Below are 21,292 nucleotides of genomic sequence, written 5' to 3' on the forward strand. Positions count from 1 at the left end.
ATTCTGGCTTGGTCAATGAATAGATGTGAGTAGTTGTGGCAAAAGTGGGATAGCAAATTGGCAATGCTACTTCGCAGTTTTCAAATTTGGTAGATTTTGTCAGCAATATTGTAATTCTGGCTTGGTCAGTGAATAGATGTGAGTAGTCATGGCAAAGTGGGATAGCAAATTGGCAATGCTACTTCGCAGTTTTCAAATTTGGTAGATTTTGTCAGCAATATTGTAACTCTGGCTTGGTCAATGAATAGATGTGAGTATTTGTGGCAAAAGTGGGATAGCAAATTGGCAATGCTACTTCGCATTTTTCTAATTTGGTAGATTTTGTCAGCAATATATGTAATTCTGGCTTGGTCAATGAATAGATGTGAGTAGTTGTGGCAAAAGTGGGATAGCAAATTGGCAATGCTACTTCGCAGTTTTCAAATTTGGTAGATTTTGTCAGCAATATTGTAACTCTGGCTTGGTCAATGAATAGATGTGAGTAGTTGTGGCAAAAGTGGGATAGCAAATTGGCAATGCTACTTCGCAGTTTTTAAATTTGGTGGATTTTGTCTGAAACATATATTTAAAATCAGCATTAAAATGCAATTCTTTTGATGTAGCTATTGGTACCAAAATTCCATTTTTTAGAGTTTAGGTTACTATTGAGAAGGGTCGCTCCTTACTACAGTTCGTTACCACGAACTGTTTGATACAATTTTTACATTAAAAATGCTTTTTGCTCAAAGAAAAGCTGTCAAAACACAAGTTGTGTTGCTAAAGTATTAGCAACTTTTGGAATTCTGTCGAATCCTGCTACTGGTAGCTTTGCAACTATGTTCATACCTGGACGTGAGACAGATGAATCCAATAATATAATTACTTTGTCTTTTCGATGCAAGTTACAGCTACTGGATTGTTGCAGAATTAATTGTTTCAGAGGGAGCATATATCTTAACTATCTCTTTTTTTCTTTTTGTGGTTTACTCAGCCGAAAAGCCTGTCGTTTCACCAGCATAATAAAGCTATCTCTTGTTTTTCTTTTTGTGGTTTACTCAGCCGAAAAGCCTGTTGCTCGACCAGCATAATAAAGCTATCTCTTTTTTTTTTTTCTCTTTGTGGTTTACTCAGCCGAAAAGCCTGTCGTTTGACCAGCATTTTGTTCATTTTGTGGTTTACTCAGCCGAAAAGACGAAAAGTAAATCAACCGAAAAGCCCGTTGTTCGACCAGCATAATAAGCCATCTCTTGTTTTTTTTTTTTTGTGGTTTATTCAGCCGAAAAGCCTGTCGTTCGACCAGCATAATAAAGCTATTTCTTGCTTTTGTTTTCTTTTTGTGGTTTACTCAGCCGAAAAGCCTGTTGCTCGACCAGCATAATAAAGCTATCTCTTGTTTTTTTTTTTTTTTTTTCTCTTTGTGGTTTACTCAGCCGAAAAGCCTGTCATTCGACCAGCATTTTGTTCATTTTGTGGTTTACTCAGCCGAAAAGACGAAAAGTAAATCAACCAAAAAGCCCGTTGTTCGACCAGCATAATAAGCCATCTCTTTTTTTTGTGGTTTACACAGCCGAAAAGCCTGTCCTTCGACCAGCATAATAAAGCTGTTTCTTGGTTTTTTTTTTTTTTTTTTTTTTTTTTTTTGTTTTTTTTTTTTTGTGGTTTACTCAGCCGAAAAGCCTGTCGTTTGACCGGAAAAACAAACCGTAGTGAACTCTTTGTGAGGACCGAAGAAAAACACCTTGCGCCCTCACCCAAAGCATAAAATTATAAGTCTCCCTTATCTTCCCTCCACTAAAAAATAAATTCTGTAAAGTTTCAATTTGATCCCCCCGCCCCTGTCGTGATACAAAACAGATTGTATTAATGTTGATGATCCAAAACCAATTGAACTTCTGATTGTAAAAATGCTGTGAAAAAATATTGGCTTCAGTTACCCATGTATACGCTCACATGATTGGCCGGGTGCAGCGGTTAATTAACAATTATATAAAATGAGATTATAACGATTTAATTGTCTAATCGGTAACACATACACATTCTGTTCTTACAAATATGTTCACCTCAACAACAAAAAAAAGAATAAAAAAATAATAAATTGTAAAATAACCCAAGTATGCTGTATAATAGTTACTCAAAATGAGTATCTTGTTACTTTTTAGTTTGAAGTCAATTGACCTGGTTTGCATGAAGAAACTGGATTCCAAGGTTAACATTATACCCATCATTGCCAAAGCTGACACAATTTCCAAGCCTGAATTGGAAAAGTTCAAGGTAAGTTAGTGCCCCTTTGTTCTATTTAAAAGAGTTTTTACACCCTTTTGCCACAAATTGAATATAAAAAATGTCGATAATGTAATGGCTTAACACCTAATAAGTATCTCAGTCATTTTTCTGATATTTTTTGGAAAAAATGTCTGTTTGGAAATAGTTATGTTTGTTTGCGTATTACAAGATTTCTGTATTTTTGAAATAGAAGTACATATAAAAGTGCAATTTTTGGAAATTTTAATTGCTTTCTAGGATTTAATAATCAGTTTTCTTAATTGAGATTTGGGATTTAGTGATTAGAATATCCGCGAAATACTTGTAGATTGCTGGAATATTAATAAATTTGGCATATTTTAAATTACTATTTTCTGTTTTAAATTAAGAAAGCTTCTTTTAATTTTTCTTCTTCCTATGGAAACAACATTACAAAGTTTCAAAAGAGCGCAAACACTAACCCGATGCTTTTACCTCATAATTTTTTTTTGTATAAATTCTTGTTGGTGCTTAATGAATAATTAAGTACTCAATTAAAGTAAGGAGTTCCATTAAATAAGTTAGCAGAGACAGCAAGCACCAAAACAAAATGAAAAATACCCTTCTAAGGATTAAGAGTTTGTAATTTGAGTGTAAGATTCTTTATGTGATAGATTTTAGCATAATTTGCTCTCAGCCCTGCATAAACCAGGTCAACTCAAGCTGTTAAACTGCTTAAAGTCTTACAAGCTAACATCCAAAACAAAGAGTTTATGAATCACCGCCTGTGAGTATAGAACTAGGAGTTTTAGTCAGATATTTTAATGCATAAAATGAAAAGGGTAACTCGAGCATGACTAGAGATTCATCTAAATAGTAATATAAGTTATTTTTTTTATTAACCAGTGTTAATGATGAGTTAATGCTAGCACAGGTATGTTATATATACAGTCAGACGGATACTATATCAGTCAACATATATGTATGTATATACATATACTACACAACATATATATACTATACTACATATATACATACTACATATATATATATATATATATATATATATATATATATATATATATATATATATATATATATATATATATATATACTACACATACATACATACTACATATACTACACATATGTCTGGTTGAAAAAGTCAAGATTTTTAATTAAAACTATAAAAGTATTTTTTCGCATGGAGAGTTTATGCCAAAACTTGGAATAAATGGAACTGCCTGTAAGCAAAATGAGTGGTTAGAAAAGTAGTGAGCCGTGAGATGAGTAGTGAAGGGGTTGAAGAAGTGTAGATCTGCAGTCTAACCTGTAAAAACATTCTTTCTTGTGTATATGTCCCTCCCCCAGTTGACAACACTGAGAATGATGTAGCTTGAAGATTTCAATGAATACTCTAATAGGTAGGAAACACTCAATAAAGGGGGTATCCACTTGACACTATGGGTGCAGGACACCCTTACTTTTACTACTTTTATTTACTTGTCTATTCTTTTTGCACTAAGGACAGTTAAAACATATTTTTACAAAAATAGACAAGTTATTTCATAAAATATTTTTCATCTACATTTGTTTCGTGATTAAAAAAAAAAATAAATCAATTTTTTAAATCGTGTACAAAGAGTTAATGTAAATATTTCTTAAACGTAAAGTAAATAGTGTAAAGCTCACTGGAACAGAATAATTTTTTTAGATCAATATCTTACGTTATGTCTTATTTAAGAAAAACAAATGTTATTTTTGACCAGCATTTATTTTTATTTTGTTTGAATTTGTTTATGGGTATTTTCTTGTATCTTTTAAATTTTTTATGTTGGGTGAGTCACCACAAAATATTTAAGAGGGAATTAGCCCCTTTCCTGCCCTGTAGTCTACGCAAGCTAAACAAATTTAAAAAATTGAACCTGCATAATTTTGTTTCTGAAATTCATTGTTACAGCCATTGATAAATCATATAAAACTCTTGCTTCTGCAGGCAAAAATAATGAATTAGTTAGGCTGATTATTACCGTTTGTCTAGTAGCAACTCAGGCTGATATTTACTGGTTTCCAGCTGATGATGAGGTTGTTGCTGAGGTCAGCAATTTTATGAATAGCTTGGTTTCAAATTTATGAACAAAGCCACCTGGCAGTGACAAAGCCATCGGGCATATGCCTCTTTTAGTCTCGAGTTTTCAGTTTCCCATATTTTCCATACAATTTCCCCAGAGGTTTTATTTTCCATAGTTTTAGACCTACCCCAAATGGATTTTGAGAGACTCAGTTACAGGTATGTTAAATAATCATCTGATATTATTCAATTTCGCAGGCAAAAATACTGAATTAATTAGGCTGATTACTACTGTTTGCGTAGTAGTAAATCAGGCTGAAATTTATTGTTTTCCAGCTGATATTGAGGTTGTTGAATCGCTTAGGTCAGCGATTTTATGAATAATTTGGTTTCAGATTTATGAATAAAGCGACCTGGCAGAGTGACAAAGCCATCGGGTGCATACCTCCTTTAATATCGAGTTTTCAATATATTTTTTTTCATAGTTTCCCATATTTTTCACCCAATTTCCCCAGAGGTTTTGTTTTTCATAGTTTTGGACCTACCCCAAAATGGGTTCTGAGAGACTCAGTTACAGGTATGTTAAATAATCATCATTAATTATCCGATTCCGCAGGCAAAGATAATGAATGAATTGGTATCAAATGGGGTAAGAATCTACCGTTTCCCAACTGATGATGAAACTGTTGCTGATGTCAACTCTTCTATGAATAATTTAGTCCCCTTCGCTGTTTGTGGAAGCACGGATTTCGTCCGCGTTGGAAATAAAATGATGCGAGCAAGACAGTACCCGTGGGGGACAGTGCAAGGTATTTTGTCTCTTATTTGTTACTTATCGTGAAAATATAATTATTAGTAAAATTGTTCTTAGCTCCTTTATTTTGTTTATGTGGTCTAAAGAGGTCCTAAAATACTGCACTAGATGGATCTTTCCTAGGGGCAGTAACCCTTTCCATTGGGGCGTGGGTCACTGTGGAGTCGTAAAAAGAAGGCACCGCCTTTTTCTATTGTGTGAACCCCTAACAAGGACACGAAATACTTTTACTAAAAATTTATGCTCCTATACTAACAATTTAGTCAAATTCTGTTAGAAAACGGAGCTCTGTTGTAAAAAACTTAATGAATTTCAAGCACGAAATAAAAAAATATGTAAAGGGATAAAAAAAAATTGAGGAAAAATTCCGTATTTTATAGATTTGCATGATTTTGATACAAAAAGTCTGAAATACTGTTTTAAGTCTTTGGTACATACGAATGTCTCATGTTTTCATCATATTCAGCACGGGCACGCTTTAGACACCCGTTCGGTTCATGCCTATTTTTAAGGTGAAATTTTTCGCTGTTATAACGCTGTAAAAAGGTTTCACTTTTTCATCACATTCAGTACGGGCACGCTTTTTACAACTGTCAAGTTCGTGTCTATTTTTGGGTGTGAAATTTTTTGCTGAAGGTATATTACGTACGAAAAAGAAATAACGTAAGACAAGGGATAAAGATAGAACTTACAAATTATTCATTCAAGAAAAAACTTGAGGAAAATTTCTGCATTTTACAGCCTTGTATGGTTTTGATACCAGAAGTCTGAAACGCTGTTATAAGTCTTTGGTACATACAAAGGTTTCACTTTTTCATCACATTCAGCACGGGTAAGCTGTAGACACCTGTCCGGCTCATGCCTATTTTTGAGTGTGAAAGTTTTCGCTGAAGGCATATTACGTACGAAAAAGACTAACGTAAGACAAGGGATAACAATAGAACTTACAAATTATTCGCTGAAGGCATATTACGTACGAAAAAAAAATAACGTAAGACAAGGCTTAAAAATAGAACTTACAAGTTATTCATTCAAGATAAAACTTGAGGAAAAATTCTGAATTTTACAACTTTGCATGGTTTTGATTCTAGAAGTCTGAAACGCTGTTATAAGTTTTTGGTACATACAAAGGTTTCTTTTTTTCATCACATTCAGCAGGGACACGCTCTTGACAACTCTCCAGTTCTTTTCTATTCTGTGAATTTTTTTCACCGAAGGTATATTACTTACGATAAAATTAACGTTAATACAAAACGAGAATGGTCAGCATTTGAATAGCAAATACAAAGTATTTATTTTGGCAAAGACCTCTAAGCTGTCTTCAATGCTAACAAACGGTGTATAAAAAAATAGGATCAAGATCTTCGAGAGCCATTGCTGGTGCACAGTGTTCAATCGACGTTTCAGTTACGGGGTCTTTTTTACAGGAACAAGTAACAAGCTTGTCACCCAATCTTGCTGCGGTGGGGATTTAACCCCGGGCCCCGCATTTCCAAGCTAAGCATCGATCCACTGTGCCACAACAAGGTTAAAACGTGTATACTATACAATAAAAGAAAACTTTTTATTAAAACCCTTTTAGTTCGCTTTCTCTTTTCCCTCAGTTATTATTTTCTTCTTTTCTTCGTATGTGACATATAGCCAGTGTTGTCTCAGAACCTATTTAGAAGTAAATTCTTGTCAACCATATTTCCATTTTTGCTCCTATTAAAGCTCCGGGGTACATCATTGCTTTTTGGACATAATTTCTTCAATATTTCATCAAGATTATTTAATAAGCCAAAGAAATAGAATGATGAAAAGGTTTACCTACCCATCAGTACTATAGTGTGAAGTGTTCGCTATAATGCCCCCTTGCAAGAATAAATACTTTTATTATATTAACAAAAGTTCAGTTTGACGGTAATTGGCAAACAATTTAGCAATTTAGCAAACAACAGACTATGGAATCTAAACGAAATAAAAACTCTTTTTGTAGTTTTGAAACGAAATGATTTTGCCGTGTGCGCATTCATACGCATTGGATATCTCTCGAGGTTAATTTCTTCATGCTTAAAGAACAATAAAATAACGAATTTTCCATGTTCAGAATTCGCAGTGAAACTTCTCAAGAATAAATGGATTAAAATGAAAAAAATTGACATTATATCATAATAAAATATTATAGATCATATAAAATATTACGGAAAATGATTGAATTTGTCTTTTTCGCAATTCACAGTGAAACTTCTGAGGAAGAAGTGGATTATAATGAAAAGCTTGAATTTGCTCTTTAAATTTGAACTTTCTCATATTCCGCAAATATAATTATATATTTAACGGTTCTTTTTTAGCCCTTGCTTTGATGTTATTATCATACACTTGAAACTAGCGTCCGAAATGCGACCAAACCAATTTTAGCCATACTACGAAGTGGTCGCACTCGTAAGGCCGTACCTGTGTTTTGTGCCGTAAGAACAATCACAAGCAATTAAATTGCCGAAATTAAATAGCAAAAGGTAGAAAAACAATGGACAATAAATAAAGGATCGTTTTTAGATATACTAACACGTAAATTTTCACTTATCTTAAATTTTGTTATTATATGTTTTTTTTATTGTTTTAATGTTGTGTTAATATATTAATTGATATGTCTTATTTTGTCAATACTTTTTTTATATTAGTTGTTTTTTTTTTAGTCGAGAATGAGGCTCACTGCGATTTCAATAAACTCAGGGAAATGCTGGTTCGAACCAACATGGAGGACCTGAGAGAAACGACCCACATTAAGCATTACGAAGTCTATAGAAGGCATAGAATGGAACAGGTAATTAAGCTCTTTGTTTACTAATAATTCAATTCCATAAGTCAAGTCAAGGTTTACTATTAGTCAAGGTTAAGTTCTTAAAAACAGTGTTGGTATTGGCGGAAAAAAATTGCGGTTTGTTCCGTTTTCGCTTTTCTATGAAAATGCTTATTTTTAGAGAAAGGAAAAACTTTTTAAAAAAAGGAAAGGTTAAATTTGACCTAATAAATTCACTATTTAATTGATAAAATGACCTAATCTTTTAGCTTCAATGTGGTAACGCTAAGCAACAGGAGCTTCAATGAGAATTTGTCTTAGGGGGGGATGCAGTGTTTTTTCTGGGGGGAGGGGGGCACATATTAGAAGAAAATGACTTCATAATTACTTAAGTCAACATCGGAGATTATCGGTGTTAAAAGACAATTTAACACACAAATATTGATTGAAGAAATTTAAATTTTCTTTCAAAATGAATGGTGTTGCTAATTTATCTAATTAGCAATTTAGCTAAATTTGCTAAATTAGCAATGGTAAATTGCCATTTACCATTGCTAAATTAAACACCATTGCTAAATTAGCAATGGTGTTGCTAATGGTGTTTTATCAAGCTAATTTATCCTAACTTTTACTACAATATTGTTTTAGCAAATATCAGCAACGTCAGTTAGAATTTGTTTTGGAGGGGAACTGAGTTTTTTGGGGGAACAAGGACGAAGGTTAAATAAAGAACAGCCAGAGAATTAAATTAGTTAATCCTTTATATTTGCATAGGCCAAGATCTATGACTACAATGCTTAAATGAGATTGCTTGTCTTGGCGGAAATTATGTAGGTTCTTTTTTTCTTCTTTTATTTTTTTTTTTTTAATGAAACGAATGGGATTACTTCTACTCTAATTTAGCTTTATTTTAATTCGTGAATTTGACACAAAACTTGTGAAAAAAGTGAAAAAACATAAAAACATAAAAGTGAAAAAGTAGTGAGAAACTAAGTGAAAAAACATAAAATTAAATGTAATTTCATTAGACATATATATAGGAACGTATAAAAAATTGTTTTCAGAGGGAATGGTTAATTTTTCGGAGTGGTGGGGCACGGCACTAGAAAAAAATGGCTTCATATTTACTGAGGCCAATTTAAAATATTATAATTGCTTATAGAGGAAGTGCACTAAAAAAATATAATTCTTTTTTCAAACTTAATGTTTCCCAATACTTTATTCTTTAATTTAGCTTACTTAGCCAACTTTTTAATGCGATTTTTTTACAGGAATTATCAGGCATATAGCCTCTTGGGGAGGGGGAGGTTGGCAAAGAGGTGTTGAGGGAAGGTTTGCATGCTAAAATATGATTTCAACAATGGGGTTTTGAACCTGTTATAATAATGATTAGAACACCGGTCAGTAGTATTGGCGAAACTATAAGGACCCAACCTTACTCAGGTTGAGGGACCAATTTATCTCTTTAATTTCTTTTAGAAAATAATAACTATCTGACGGTCGAAGTTCCACCAAGGGAGAATATATTACATAGACACATCCCCCTACCCCTGGGTGTGTTCTATCTTTGAACCATTTCTGCTATAATTTACTATAATTTTAGTAAAAACAAAAAATATATAACCATGAATTGATTTGTATACACAAAATTTGAAAGGAAATGTTTCTAGCTTTCAATTTGGAAGCACGGAAGTATTTACACCTATTTTTGCTTCTAGTCTGGTGAGTGGAAGCAAAATCTATTGAGTTAAAATTAAAAGCCACGATAAAATTCCATCCCCATAGTAATTCGTGGCTTTACTTACCATCGTAAGCGAAATTCTGAAGGTAAATGGCTGGAACAGCCATTGTAATATCCCCATAGTAATTCGTGGCTTTACTTACCATCGTAAGCGAAATTCTGAAGGTAAATGGCTGGAACAGCCATTGTAATATCCCCATAGTAATTCGTGGCTTTACTTACCATCGTAAGCGAAATTCTGAAGGTAAATGGCTGGAACAGCCATTGTAATATCCCCATAGTAATTCGTGGCTTTACTTACCATCGTAAGCGAAATTCTGAAGGTAAATGGCTGGAACAGCCATTGTAATATCCCCATAGTAATTCGTGGCTTTACTTACCATCGTAAGCGAAATTCTGAAGGTAAATGGCTGGAACAGCCATTGTAATATCCCCATAGTAATTCGTGGCTTTATTTACCATCGTAAGCGAAATTCTGAAGGTAAATGGCTGGAACTGCCACCAGCTCTCGATGATAGCTAGTCCTCGGGGAGATACTGCTAGTGAGATCTTGGTCTTTTTGACGGTCAATCGACAAGACAGGAGGGCCACAGCTCGGAAAATGAGTATGAAAATAACGATCCCTCTTTATAAAAATATTATCAAGCATCCGACTTCTATAATATGTGAGCTTTTACAGTCTTACCATCAATTGCTCTTTTTTTTGCTGTTGCTTTGTAATGACTGGCCCAAGGTGGAAGATAAACAAGGTAATTACAATACTTACAATGACAAGAAAGAAGAGGTCTCTTCTAGGTCGATGTTTTAATAGAATGGGCCATAAAGGAGATAACGAAAGAATGCGTTGTATAACAAAAACTCTATAGAGGCGCAAAAGTAAAAAAACAAAACAAAACAAAACAAAAGCTTAAACAACAGTTTAATCCTAACAAGGGACCCATAAAATACGGTGGGTATTTCTGCCAGATGCCTGATAAGAGCCAAACAAGTCGATTTAGGTTCATATGCAGTGGATAGGCTTAAACAAGTAATAAGACTAGAAGTGATACAAACCGGATCACTGATCTGAGCAAAAGAAGCAGAGGTGGGACCGTATCCAGGAGGGGGAGACTACCCGGTTCGATCCCCCCCTCTCTTCCACTGAGATATTAAACTAACTCGTAAATAGGTCGTGAAAATGCAAGTAAAAAGAAATTTTTCTTCCAAAAATCTAAAATTATTTCTCCGATTCGTAAATTGGTGTTAAAAACAGAAATAAAAAAAGATCCTTATTTGAGACCGTTAGACTAATCCCGTGGGAGGTAAATCTTATCTTTTTCATTCTTTTGGTAAATCCAACGCCGAGGAAAACTTCATCTTGTACTCCCCAACCCCTCTTCCGAGTAAAAATGCCGGATATTACCCTGGGTAGAATGTATTGAGAATGAGGGTCAACCGTTAGTATTTTACTTTTATTCTCGTAAATGAAAGAACAATATTAAAATACAGATTTGTCAATCTATCTAAGATAAAAATCTGTAATCTATACAAGATAAAAATGTATCATAAATGTTTACATTATCTTCACGCTTTCCACTAACTTTATGCCAACGTTTTTCCACTCACTCCTCCCATTGATGTTTAGTAAAATAATTTAGATAATAATTTCTACTTCTAGATGGGATTTAGCGATGTAGACTCCGATAATAAACCGGTGAGTTTTCAACAAACTTACGAACAGAAAAGACAGATGATACAACAGGAAATGGCCCAAAGGGAAGAGGAAATGAGGCAACAATTTGTGCAAAGGGTCAAAGAAAAGGAGGCAGAATTAAAAGAATCAGAGAAAGAGGTAAGACGATTTCGAAATAAACCAAAAACTAATATGAACTTCTAGTAAGATTGCGGGGATTTCCAAGAGCCTGGAATATTGAAATTTCCACAACACTCAATGCTGCTGTCTACAAATAAAAGACGTTAGAAACAGAGACAAACGACACACGCGTTCATGCGTGTGTATATCGCCTCAATGTCTAGTAATCATAACTTTTAACCAACAAGGGCTGATGTGGCCAAAAATCAAAACTAAATGAGAATATTGAGAAACATTTAACTACTACTACTAATAACTCACCGCAGTAACAAACGGCCTGAGGCCAACAGAGCTACGCACGCTCCTCCTCCGACCCAACTATTGAAGGCCTCCCTCTTTACACCCTGCCAGGAAGTTCCTATTTCCTTTAAATCTTTATTTATGACATCCTCCCACCCCAGACGAGGACGACCTGCTTTCCGTTTAGCCCCAAGACGGATGGCCAAAAAGGATAATCTTTGGCAATCAATGCATTTTCCAGATCCCCAGCAATTTTATCCATTGCCTCCACTTCACACCTCCTTAGTTCATATTTTAATGCTTTCCCCACAGAGAAACAGGTAAACTTTTAGTAATACAGTAAAGAAGAAATAAAACAAGTTGAAACGGCCCAGTTCAGGGGTGCTTTGATAAAGAACGATGTGGCTTCTATGTTAGAAGGGGTGGTCTTTGAAACTTAGAGGGCTAGTTTAGTTGGTTACCGAAAGTTCTAGTGCCCTTGTTAAGAGTCGAAATGGATTCGATTAAAGTACCATGTAATTCTGCACAAAAAACTTTTTTTCATTTGTTTACTTTAAAGAGGGTCATAATACTGGCGAATGAAAATTGTAAGATAGCCAGTCGATTTTTTATTGTTGAATAATAATAAAAGTCTAAACATATCGGCTTCACATTTGGAAGCCTTTATCAACTGAAAAAAAAGGTTTAAAAGGTATAAAAAAGCCACAAACTATATAAAGAAGACAAAAAGAAAAGCCGTATTTGAATTTGTTTAATTGTGAGTTTTCTTTCGTTTTTATTTACTTTGTAATATTTGTCTCTTTTTCTCGTTTTTTCCATTTGGTTTTTAAAGCTTTTTCTGTTTTCTGTTTTTGATACGGCTATCGAGTGTTAGCCGGAATAATCAATATTTCTTTTTTTTTCTTTTTTTTTCTACAATAGCGCTGTTGGTTTTTCCCACTGTCTTATTAAGAATTCTAACCGTTTCTCAATAATTGTGGGCTAGAAATTCAGATCATAGGATTCATAGTGACAGAATTAAGAGAACAAAAATGCATTCAATAGGTAGTAGAAAGCACACAAGTTAGAAACTTAGAAAAAACAGGTTCAACAGGTAAAATAGAATTCCAAAGTTTCTCTCAATATATCTATCAGCTCAAAAAGAAAGAAAAGAAAATGATTCACTTCTAACGTCTGACCTCTAGAAAGAAAGTTTGGAAATTACCAGCAAAGCGACGTTCATACGTGTGTTTAGCTAGATGTAAATTCATAGATATAAATTATGTTTGATAGGTACTGATTATGCCTAGAGATTAGTCTTTAGCTAGCCCAGCAGGTAAATCGGACATAACTTGTAATATCCTTTTTTTTCGGATATTAGTATTTAAAACATATCCAGGTCCAAAGTGGCTTATCACTTAGGTTACCGTCTTAACTTTCTTCTGAAAACGAAGTGTGCTGATACGAATTTCTTCTGAGAACGAATGGCTGATACTTACTGTAGGAAAATGGGACTTGTTGCCTTTCCGTTTGGAAAGCCATAAATGAATGTTCTCTTTCAGCTCTTCTTACCGTGCTTTTTATTAACTCTGATTCTATTGAACAAAACCTGTATGCGGTGTAATACCTGGTGTTTAATATAGGTAACTTTTCTAGGAAAACTTTTGAGAATTTCGCTTTCAATCAGTCGTTCCCAATTCGTATCCTCGATTTTTTTTTGAGTGGGGCAAGTGAGGGGGGATACAAAGGATTTTTTCAAGGAGGGGGGCTCAAAAAACTTTAAAACGAATTAATTTTTTATTTAATTTCGTTTTGTCATGTTTTTACGAGTCAGATAAACACTTGGGGGGGGGGGGGTCGAACCCCCTACCCCTCTGAATAAGGATTTGGACGTACCAGTCGTAATCATATAGCTCTGTCACTTATTCATTTTTACTAGATAACAGGTTACAACAAAATGTGCAATGTCAGATTCTTTAGTCAGATCAAAACAGTCTAGGTTTTGTAATTGGCCCATTAAGAAGAAAACTATTTAAGTAAAGAATACAGTACTGGACTTAGTCCTTACTGGTGACGCTGATCTCCGTCTGATGGCTTTTCACCCAGGAAGTATAGTGGGGGGCTGGACGCTAGCCATCTTGCGCTTTCGCATACGCTTCCTGTTTACCATCCCTAGATTCCTCCAGGTACCCATTTAGAGCTGGATCGACTCTGGCTGAGCTTACAGAGTTACGCTACTGACCCCATTCCATATAAACTAACCAGTGACACCAGGACCCGAACCCCTGTCCTCACGGACAAGGATTTCAAGGATTTTTATCAGAAATATTCAAAAATGCCCACAATTTACAGATAATAGCTTGAACTATTAATATTCTTTTTTAGATAGATATCTAAAATACCTATCTGAAATAGAATGCCTGATGCTCAAAAGAGGCAACTTTCTTAGAAAAATATAAGAGAACATCTTTATCAATGATACAAGGCGGAATTCAAACAGTGGCATTGCTTGGCTATTTCTGCTTGACAAATTTAACAGCTAAACTTGATAAAATCATCATAAAACTTAGTAAATAAATGTGGTTTTAAATCCTCAAGCGATGGCACATACGTATATATATATATATATATATATATATATATATATATATATATATATATATATATATATATATATATATATATATATATATATATATATATATATATATATATATATATATATATATATATATATTTGTGGGGGGGGGATAAAAAAAACTTTATTTGATAATTTGAAGTGCTCAGATATTCAGGAACATATAGGATCGTCCCTGCTTGATCCTAGGATCCACCCTGGATTCTTCATGTTACAGAAAGAATTGTCATGGACTGGATTTTGATCACAAAAGTGCGTAAAATACACACGTTTCTACTAAATGGCTGCGGTGCGGTTCCAACTGCATTTGTGTTGCTGAGTCTAAATATGAAATCCTTTTTCCCTTTCAAGTTTTTTTTTCTTTCTTTTTTTTTGCTGTGTAATGTCATGTTTGAGAGTTTGATTTATGCCAGGAGGTCCTTATATTTGCCACATTGTCAATCCTCTTTTGAATACAATTAAAATTATCAAATTTGTTAAAACGAGTAGATATTATTTTAAAAAAAATATTGTTTTAATTCAAAGTCTTGTCGTCTAAAGACACAGCCTGTCTATTTCTGTGTTTGGATTAAAGAAGATAATTGATACTTGATTATAACGCGAAAGAAGATTGTTAAATATCGTTTGATGACGATTTTGATTTCAACGAAGTGTAACGTGTTCATATTTATATTAAATGTGCAGTTAATTAGGGAACAAGGGAGAATTGAGCATTTAATGGAAGTCTAAGAAAAGAGAAAAACTAAGTTTGAAAAATGCGAGGAAAAGAGCCAAAAAGAATACTATGGAGAAAAACCAAATATTAAAATAAAACCAACGTGAATGAAAAGCCATAAGTAATATAGAAGAAAGAAACAAAGCTTGATAAAGAAAAAAAACGCAACAAATACACTAAGACAATCTAGAACTTCATTCTCACTTAAATGTTTTATTTTTAATTCATAAAGTTGTGACTGATTTAATTTAATGTTTAATCAATGTACTATGTATATGTGTAATTTAAGAATGTGTATGAGTTCTGATCCGAAGTTTATTCCTTGAATATTGCTTTGAAAAAACTTTTCTATCAGAACAGAGAAATCAGCTCAAATTTGGTCTAGCTGCTCAAAAAGAAAAACTAAATTTAACATCTTTTAGCTCTGTAGGGGAGGGTGGGGTTGGTTCGGACAGAAATTTTGGGTTGGTTGTGGCTTCTGTTCTTGGCTGAAACGGAAGAGAATGTGTTGATGCTTGATTGGAAATTTTTGTAGATTTTTATCTTCCGTCTTTTAATACTAAGCTCAAATTATTCATGTTTCATAAATGTCCGAAGTCACCTCATCGTGTCAGCAGTTCAAAAAGCTAACGATAGGACAGTTTAAACTAAATTTTTTTTTTAATGTTTTATTAAATGTTAAGTAAAGTGCTGTCTTTTCAATTTACCTACAGTTTCAATATTACATCCCCTGTGTGTGCAAGGTTTTCAATTGAAGTGGGTAGCACCACAGGGCACCAAACGTCCTTCTTACTATGACCTTCTTATACAATCTTATACAATTACCTTCTTATACAATTATAAATTTGTATAATTTTAGATGAAATTAAATTGAAATGGATAAATAGGGAAGAAAATAAGCGTCACTTTAAAATAGCAAAAATGAATTGATTGTCGTCAATGATGAATATATTTTCACTACACTACAGTAGTGTAGTGAAAACACTACACTACATTTACTATGAAAACAGTAGAATTATTTTATGAGCCAATATGAGTTAATTGAATAATGTAATATTTGTGAAAATTCTTACACTTTCCTGAAAAATAAATTTCTTTTACCAACCCTCTCCCTTTGCCTCTCAAAAAAGGTACTTGTCCATTATCCCGGCCACGCTCAAGAAGTGATATACCAAATCTGATAATAATGAAATATACCAAAATCTGATGGAAATATAATTATTTAGTAACAAAGTAATGGAAAATACAACAGAGAATTATGGAAAGCAGGCCACCCAGAACACATTATATTAAATACCTAACCATCTCTATATATTAAGTATTTAATCGAAATTCATTTGACCAATATCATGACTTGAAATGCTACAAAGGTTCAGTTTTATTGAATGAATGTTAATTAGGACCAAATAACAGGTTTAGGATATGACTGCTATCCTGATTTTGTGTTTATGACAAGAACTGTTCTTTTTTGCCCATTTTTACGAAGACAAATAGAAGCTAAATAAGATGAAAGTGATAAGTAAGATGAAAGTGAGTGAAAGTCAGAGCTTCTTATTACTGGAAAGAATGTTTTTATTTTACAAATGCATAGCAGGAGACAACGAATTTTTCTTTTAATATTATTCAATGAAACAGTTTTTTCTCGATCCAAAGTCTACTGAAAACAGTGGAATTATTTTATGAGCCAATATGCAGGGGTTGCCATGTACATTTTCAGGTGGAGCACATAAATTGAGGTGTTAAAAACCCGGAAGAAACTAAATGTTAAAAATTTGTTTTTTTGTAGCTGAATAGCAGATATGAGCGGCTTAAAAAAGATCACGCTGAAGAGAAAAGAAGATACGAGGAAGCAAAAAGACAACTCGAAGAAGAACAAGCAGAATTTCTTCGGCGAAAGCGACAATGCCAATCTTCATCTAGTAGTTCTCTACCAGGTCATCATACTCTCACTCTCAAAGGGAAAAAGAAGTGAAGCCTTCATCAGTGTTGGAGTGAAATAATTTACTTGGCGTACAACTAGTCTCTTCTTATGCAAATTTTGGTTTGAGACCTTTGGCTCTCTCTTCCGCTTTTTTCTTTCTTTTTGTAATCATTAAGAAACCCCCGACTACATAACTGTGTCGCGTTTTAGTTGCGTCAATTTGGGAGCAGGGGGAGCATTGGCCCCCTAGATTTTGAAAGCATCATTTTTTTTGGGGTATTGTCTTTGGAAAAATTAAAAGAAAAAATAAATACCCCGGCCCAAATTTTGAAAATCTATTTATGCCTCTTCCCCCTAATTTTTGTGAATTGACACCACTGTCTCATTATTGCATTATTGGACTCTGTTTTCTTGGTCGTGAGATTCTTATTTTTCTTTTAATATTATTCAATGAAACAGTTTTTTCTCGATCCAAAGTCTAAAAATATGCACTGAAAGTTATTTTTCTTTAATTTTTCTACCGATTAGGGGTGTACAAATTCTAGGACTGCATCCCCTTAATGTATCATAACTGATTTTCCCTTGGTCGTCTGGTATTATAGAGGTTTCTGAACTTTGTTGTTTATCATTAACAGCTCGTGGTATTGGCCACGATGGCAATATCATGCCACGGTATGTGGCATGCTATTAGCTCGTGGTATCTGAAAGCAGCCAGTTTTCGTAAAATTCCCAACGATTCGTGATAATTAAAAGTTTTAAAAATTTTAAGCACTAATATTTGCAAGTTTAAATTATAATTTGCAATATGAAAATTTTCAACTTTTTTTTTAAAATTTACATTAAAATTTTTATTAAAATTAATTTTAATGTTAAAATCTAAAATTTCAATTTTGATAGAATTAGAAAAATTTTCATACCAGAAAAGCTATGGGATTATTAGTCTTTCCATCATGTTTGCGAGGACCTGAAACGTATATGTATTTTCTATTTGTGTGTTTTTTTTTTAATGTTCTATTATGCCACTGTCCAAATTTTGTGACACTAAAAGCAAGTTTTTTCCTCATATTTCACGTTTGAGTAAAATAGCGTCAAGTTTTCGACGTTATTTTGTCCTGTTCAGACCAAAATAACTTCAAGTTCTGGACGTTTGAAAACCATAACGTCAGGTTCAACGCACGCTATTCTGGTGTAAGAAAACTGTCAATTATGATATTTTTTTAAGCTAAAATGTATGTATTGAAGCAGTCATTTTCTGGATTCGAAACCCTTACAACATCTAGTTATTGTTAAAAACATAGATAAATGACATTAAATTAAGCAAATATGGGTAGTTATTCTATATATTAGACGCGTCATTATTAATATACATAAAGTATTGATATATTCTGTTTTCAGGGTATGATAAGACTTCTATTTTGTTTTTGTAAAGTATATCCGTAGCTTTTAAGTTTTTATGGTTTGTGATCCCTGTGCAAGCTTCGGTCTGGTATTTTTCTGTAAATTGATATTTTTCAACGTTTTTTCTTCCTTTTTTTTTGTTTGGTTTGATGGAAATTTTTCAACGGTTTTGATTCGTTTAAAATACAATTTTTGGTGTTACTTGATAGCTAACATTCAGCTTTATCCACCTGCGGAATTATTTTTTTCTTACCGAACGATTGACAAATCCGTTGAAAATTGTTTGAAAATCATTGATAAAAGGGAACATTTCCTATTTTTTAAGCATTTTTAAATCATTTACTGAGAAAAATTCGAGTCAAAGAATATTGGTAAATTATACGATTGGAAACTGGGGCTGGTGTTGCAAAAAATCATCTACTGCCAACTAGCGTTTGCCGTTTTCTTAGCAATTTTAAAAACTTCGCTTTTTTTTTTTTGTGTGTGCGTGTGTAGATAATTAGAATCAAATACTTATTAATACACTGACTGAGCTACTTTTACCTTATTATAACGCTAAGAAACTACAAACCCTAGATGGCATCTGTGTTTTTTTTTCGTTTGACACTTGTGCTAGTTTCCACTCTTACAAGTTACTTATGGCCTATATTTAATTACTGTCACGAGGTTAATTCTTGATGAATAAAGAGATAAAGAAGCACTTCTCAGCTAGGTACGGTCAGCCCTTCAGCTTGCCACATCTATAAATTGTTCTTGGTCTAATTGCAAGCTCGATAAGAGTTTGTCTAAAAACAGTCTTAGTCGCCAATTTCTATGAACTCCACCATTTTCTTCTCCCTGGGTTTTCAAAAGTTTTTTTTTTTTTTTTTTTTTTTTTTTTTTGAGGAAGGATTGTATTATTGTATTATTTAAGAGGAAGGTTGTATTATATAGAGGGGGCGCATCAATTATCACTTGGTCCATCAAAGCCTAATACTTCCAATTTGCTTCCACCTGTGTTGAATTTTGCGTCCAATAATAGTTATGAACCTTAGTGTCTAAATTCGTGGTTCCTAACGTGTTTGTCGATTCTTTTTTGTCATGTTTTTGGGCCATTTCCTATCCACACATGGGTATTCTTGAAAAATCGACAGATTTTGATTTTAGCTTCATTGTTGAAAAATCTGGTATGCAGAATCATTAAGTTGCTAAAAAAAAGTGTGCAAGTCATGAATTGAATAAATATCAACAATTGTGCTGATTAGTGTGCTGATAACAGCGCACATGCCTAGTGCCGCAACCTGAGTGCTATAATTAAACACAATATGTTTGCCGCACGAATTTTACCCAAGAAATGTGATCTATGAACTTTAGTTGAAATTTGTTTAAATCTTCTCTTTTTTATGGCCATTGGAAACCTCAAACTGAGATCAAGATAGTTTTGAGGGTCTTTATCTCTAAGTTAGGACGATAACCCATCTAGCGTCAAATTGAAAAAATTTATTTACGCTATAAGGTAAACCATTATAGCATAATCAATGTTTACTATGCTTAAACAACACAGGTCGTGCCTTTTTAAAAATTAAAATACCTCCTTTCCATTTGGGGTGTTAGCTTCAAACATCGTTGTTACTGAGCAGAGAAATAAAAAAAAAACTAAATTGATGGTTTAAAAATCGCTGAGGTAGAAAAAATGTAACAGAAAATATGAACCTGGTCCGTTTTTTTCTTCTTTTAGTATAAACTTAATTTCTACCCTTTCGAAAAGTTTCTGCTGTAACAGCTTTTTATGGATTTCATATGATACTTAAAATCCCAAATGTAAAAGTAAATATGGAAATGTCCAGAAAAAAAAAGTATCCAAAAATCAATATAAATCTTAGAAAAGAGGAACCCGAAACTCGAAGTCCATCACTAGAAGTGGCAACACTGTCCCTGAGTTGACAACTGCGGATTTAGACAAAGTAATTTTATGTCTGCTGCTTTTTGTTTTGTATTTTGCATTTTTCTACCTTCGAGAGTTTAGAATATCTGTGACTGTCCATTTTTGTGCCATTTCTTTCAGTTGGATTGACATATCTATCAATAAATCCAGTATAAAGAATCATAGCGGATGATATTTTTAATTAGGTATATTGTTATATATGATGCGTTTCAAATAGTTAGGTCAAACTTTACAAATTAGCCCTATTCCATTTTGATTGGGCTACCGTGATACCCAATGCTTGGATTAATTTTCGTCTAAATTGCTTCTATTTAGAGACGAAACTTTTACCTGTGACAACGTTTTCTTAAAATAGTTATGTCGAAAAACCTTCCAAACTGTATTAGCCCATATCATTCTTCTTCATTTTTCAATTAGCTGGTATCCCATGACTGCAATTAATTCATGATTGGTCGAAAAATTTTCCTCTGTTTCCCTTGACCGAGCCAAGGAAATTATTGAGAAGGCGTGAAATATTGGAACCACATTTTTAAATCTGTAATTATTTTCAAAATGAACTTTAAAACCTTATTTCTTTAAAATTCATGCTTTTTGGTGAGGATGGTACAGGCGTTTACGTAGTTTTTCTGAATCACCCCCGAAAAAAAACTAGGTTCTACTAAATCCTCCTATAAAGTAACGTTCGACGTTAAACAAACGTTAACATGTAACAAAAATAATTAACTTTTTGAGAGATTTCACCAAAGGAATGACGAGAATCTAATATCCGTCCATGCGTCATTCCTAGGGCAGAAGTCAAGACTCTTGGGGAAATACGGGGAACATCCTGAAAAATTGAGAATTGACACTAATGAGGACTGACACTAATTGTGATTTTGAGAACAAGTCAACCCTCCGCTTATCAGCCGATCTTGCAAAGAAAATTCTGTACTTAATTGTATGATTGGGGCTGGATAAAGAAGGATTTAATGATTTGTCGAACTGCCTTGTATAATAT

General features: G+C 33.5%; 1 protein-coding gene across 2 annotated transcripts in view; it reads left to right on the plus strand.

Moving 5' to 3' along the window:
• Positions 1 to 20,454, plus strand: part of LOC136039740 (septin-2-like) — a 249,200-nt gene extending 228,746 nt beyond the window's left edge. For both annotated transcript variants that reach the window (XM_065723579.1, XM_065723578.1), the window contains exons 5-9: positions 2,139 to 2,250; positions 4,908 to 5,100; positions 7,784 to 7,911; positions 11,286 to 11,459; positions 16,839 to 20,454. In XM_065723579.1, coding sequence (XP_065579651.1) covers positions 2,139 to 2,250; positions 4,908 to 5,100; positions 7,784 to 7,911; positions 11,286 to 11,459; positions 16,839 to 17,024 — 793 coding nt within the window. In that variant the 3' untranslated portion in view covers positions 17,025 to 20,454. The remainder of the gene's footprint in view (positions 1 to 2,138; positions 2,251 to 4,907; positions 5,101 to 7,783; positions 7,912 to 11,285; positions 11,460 to 16,838) is intronic.
• Positions 20,455 to 21,292: the final 838 nt, after the last annotated feature.

Source organism: Artemia franciscana, chromosome 20 (assembly GCF_032884065.1).
Source record: "Artemia franciscana chromosome 20, ASM3288406v1, whole genome shotgun sequence".
NCBI lineage: Eukaryota > Metazoa > Arthropoda > Branchiopoda > Anostraca > Artemiidae > Artemia > Artemia franciscana.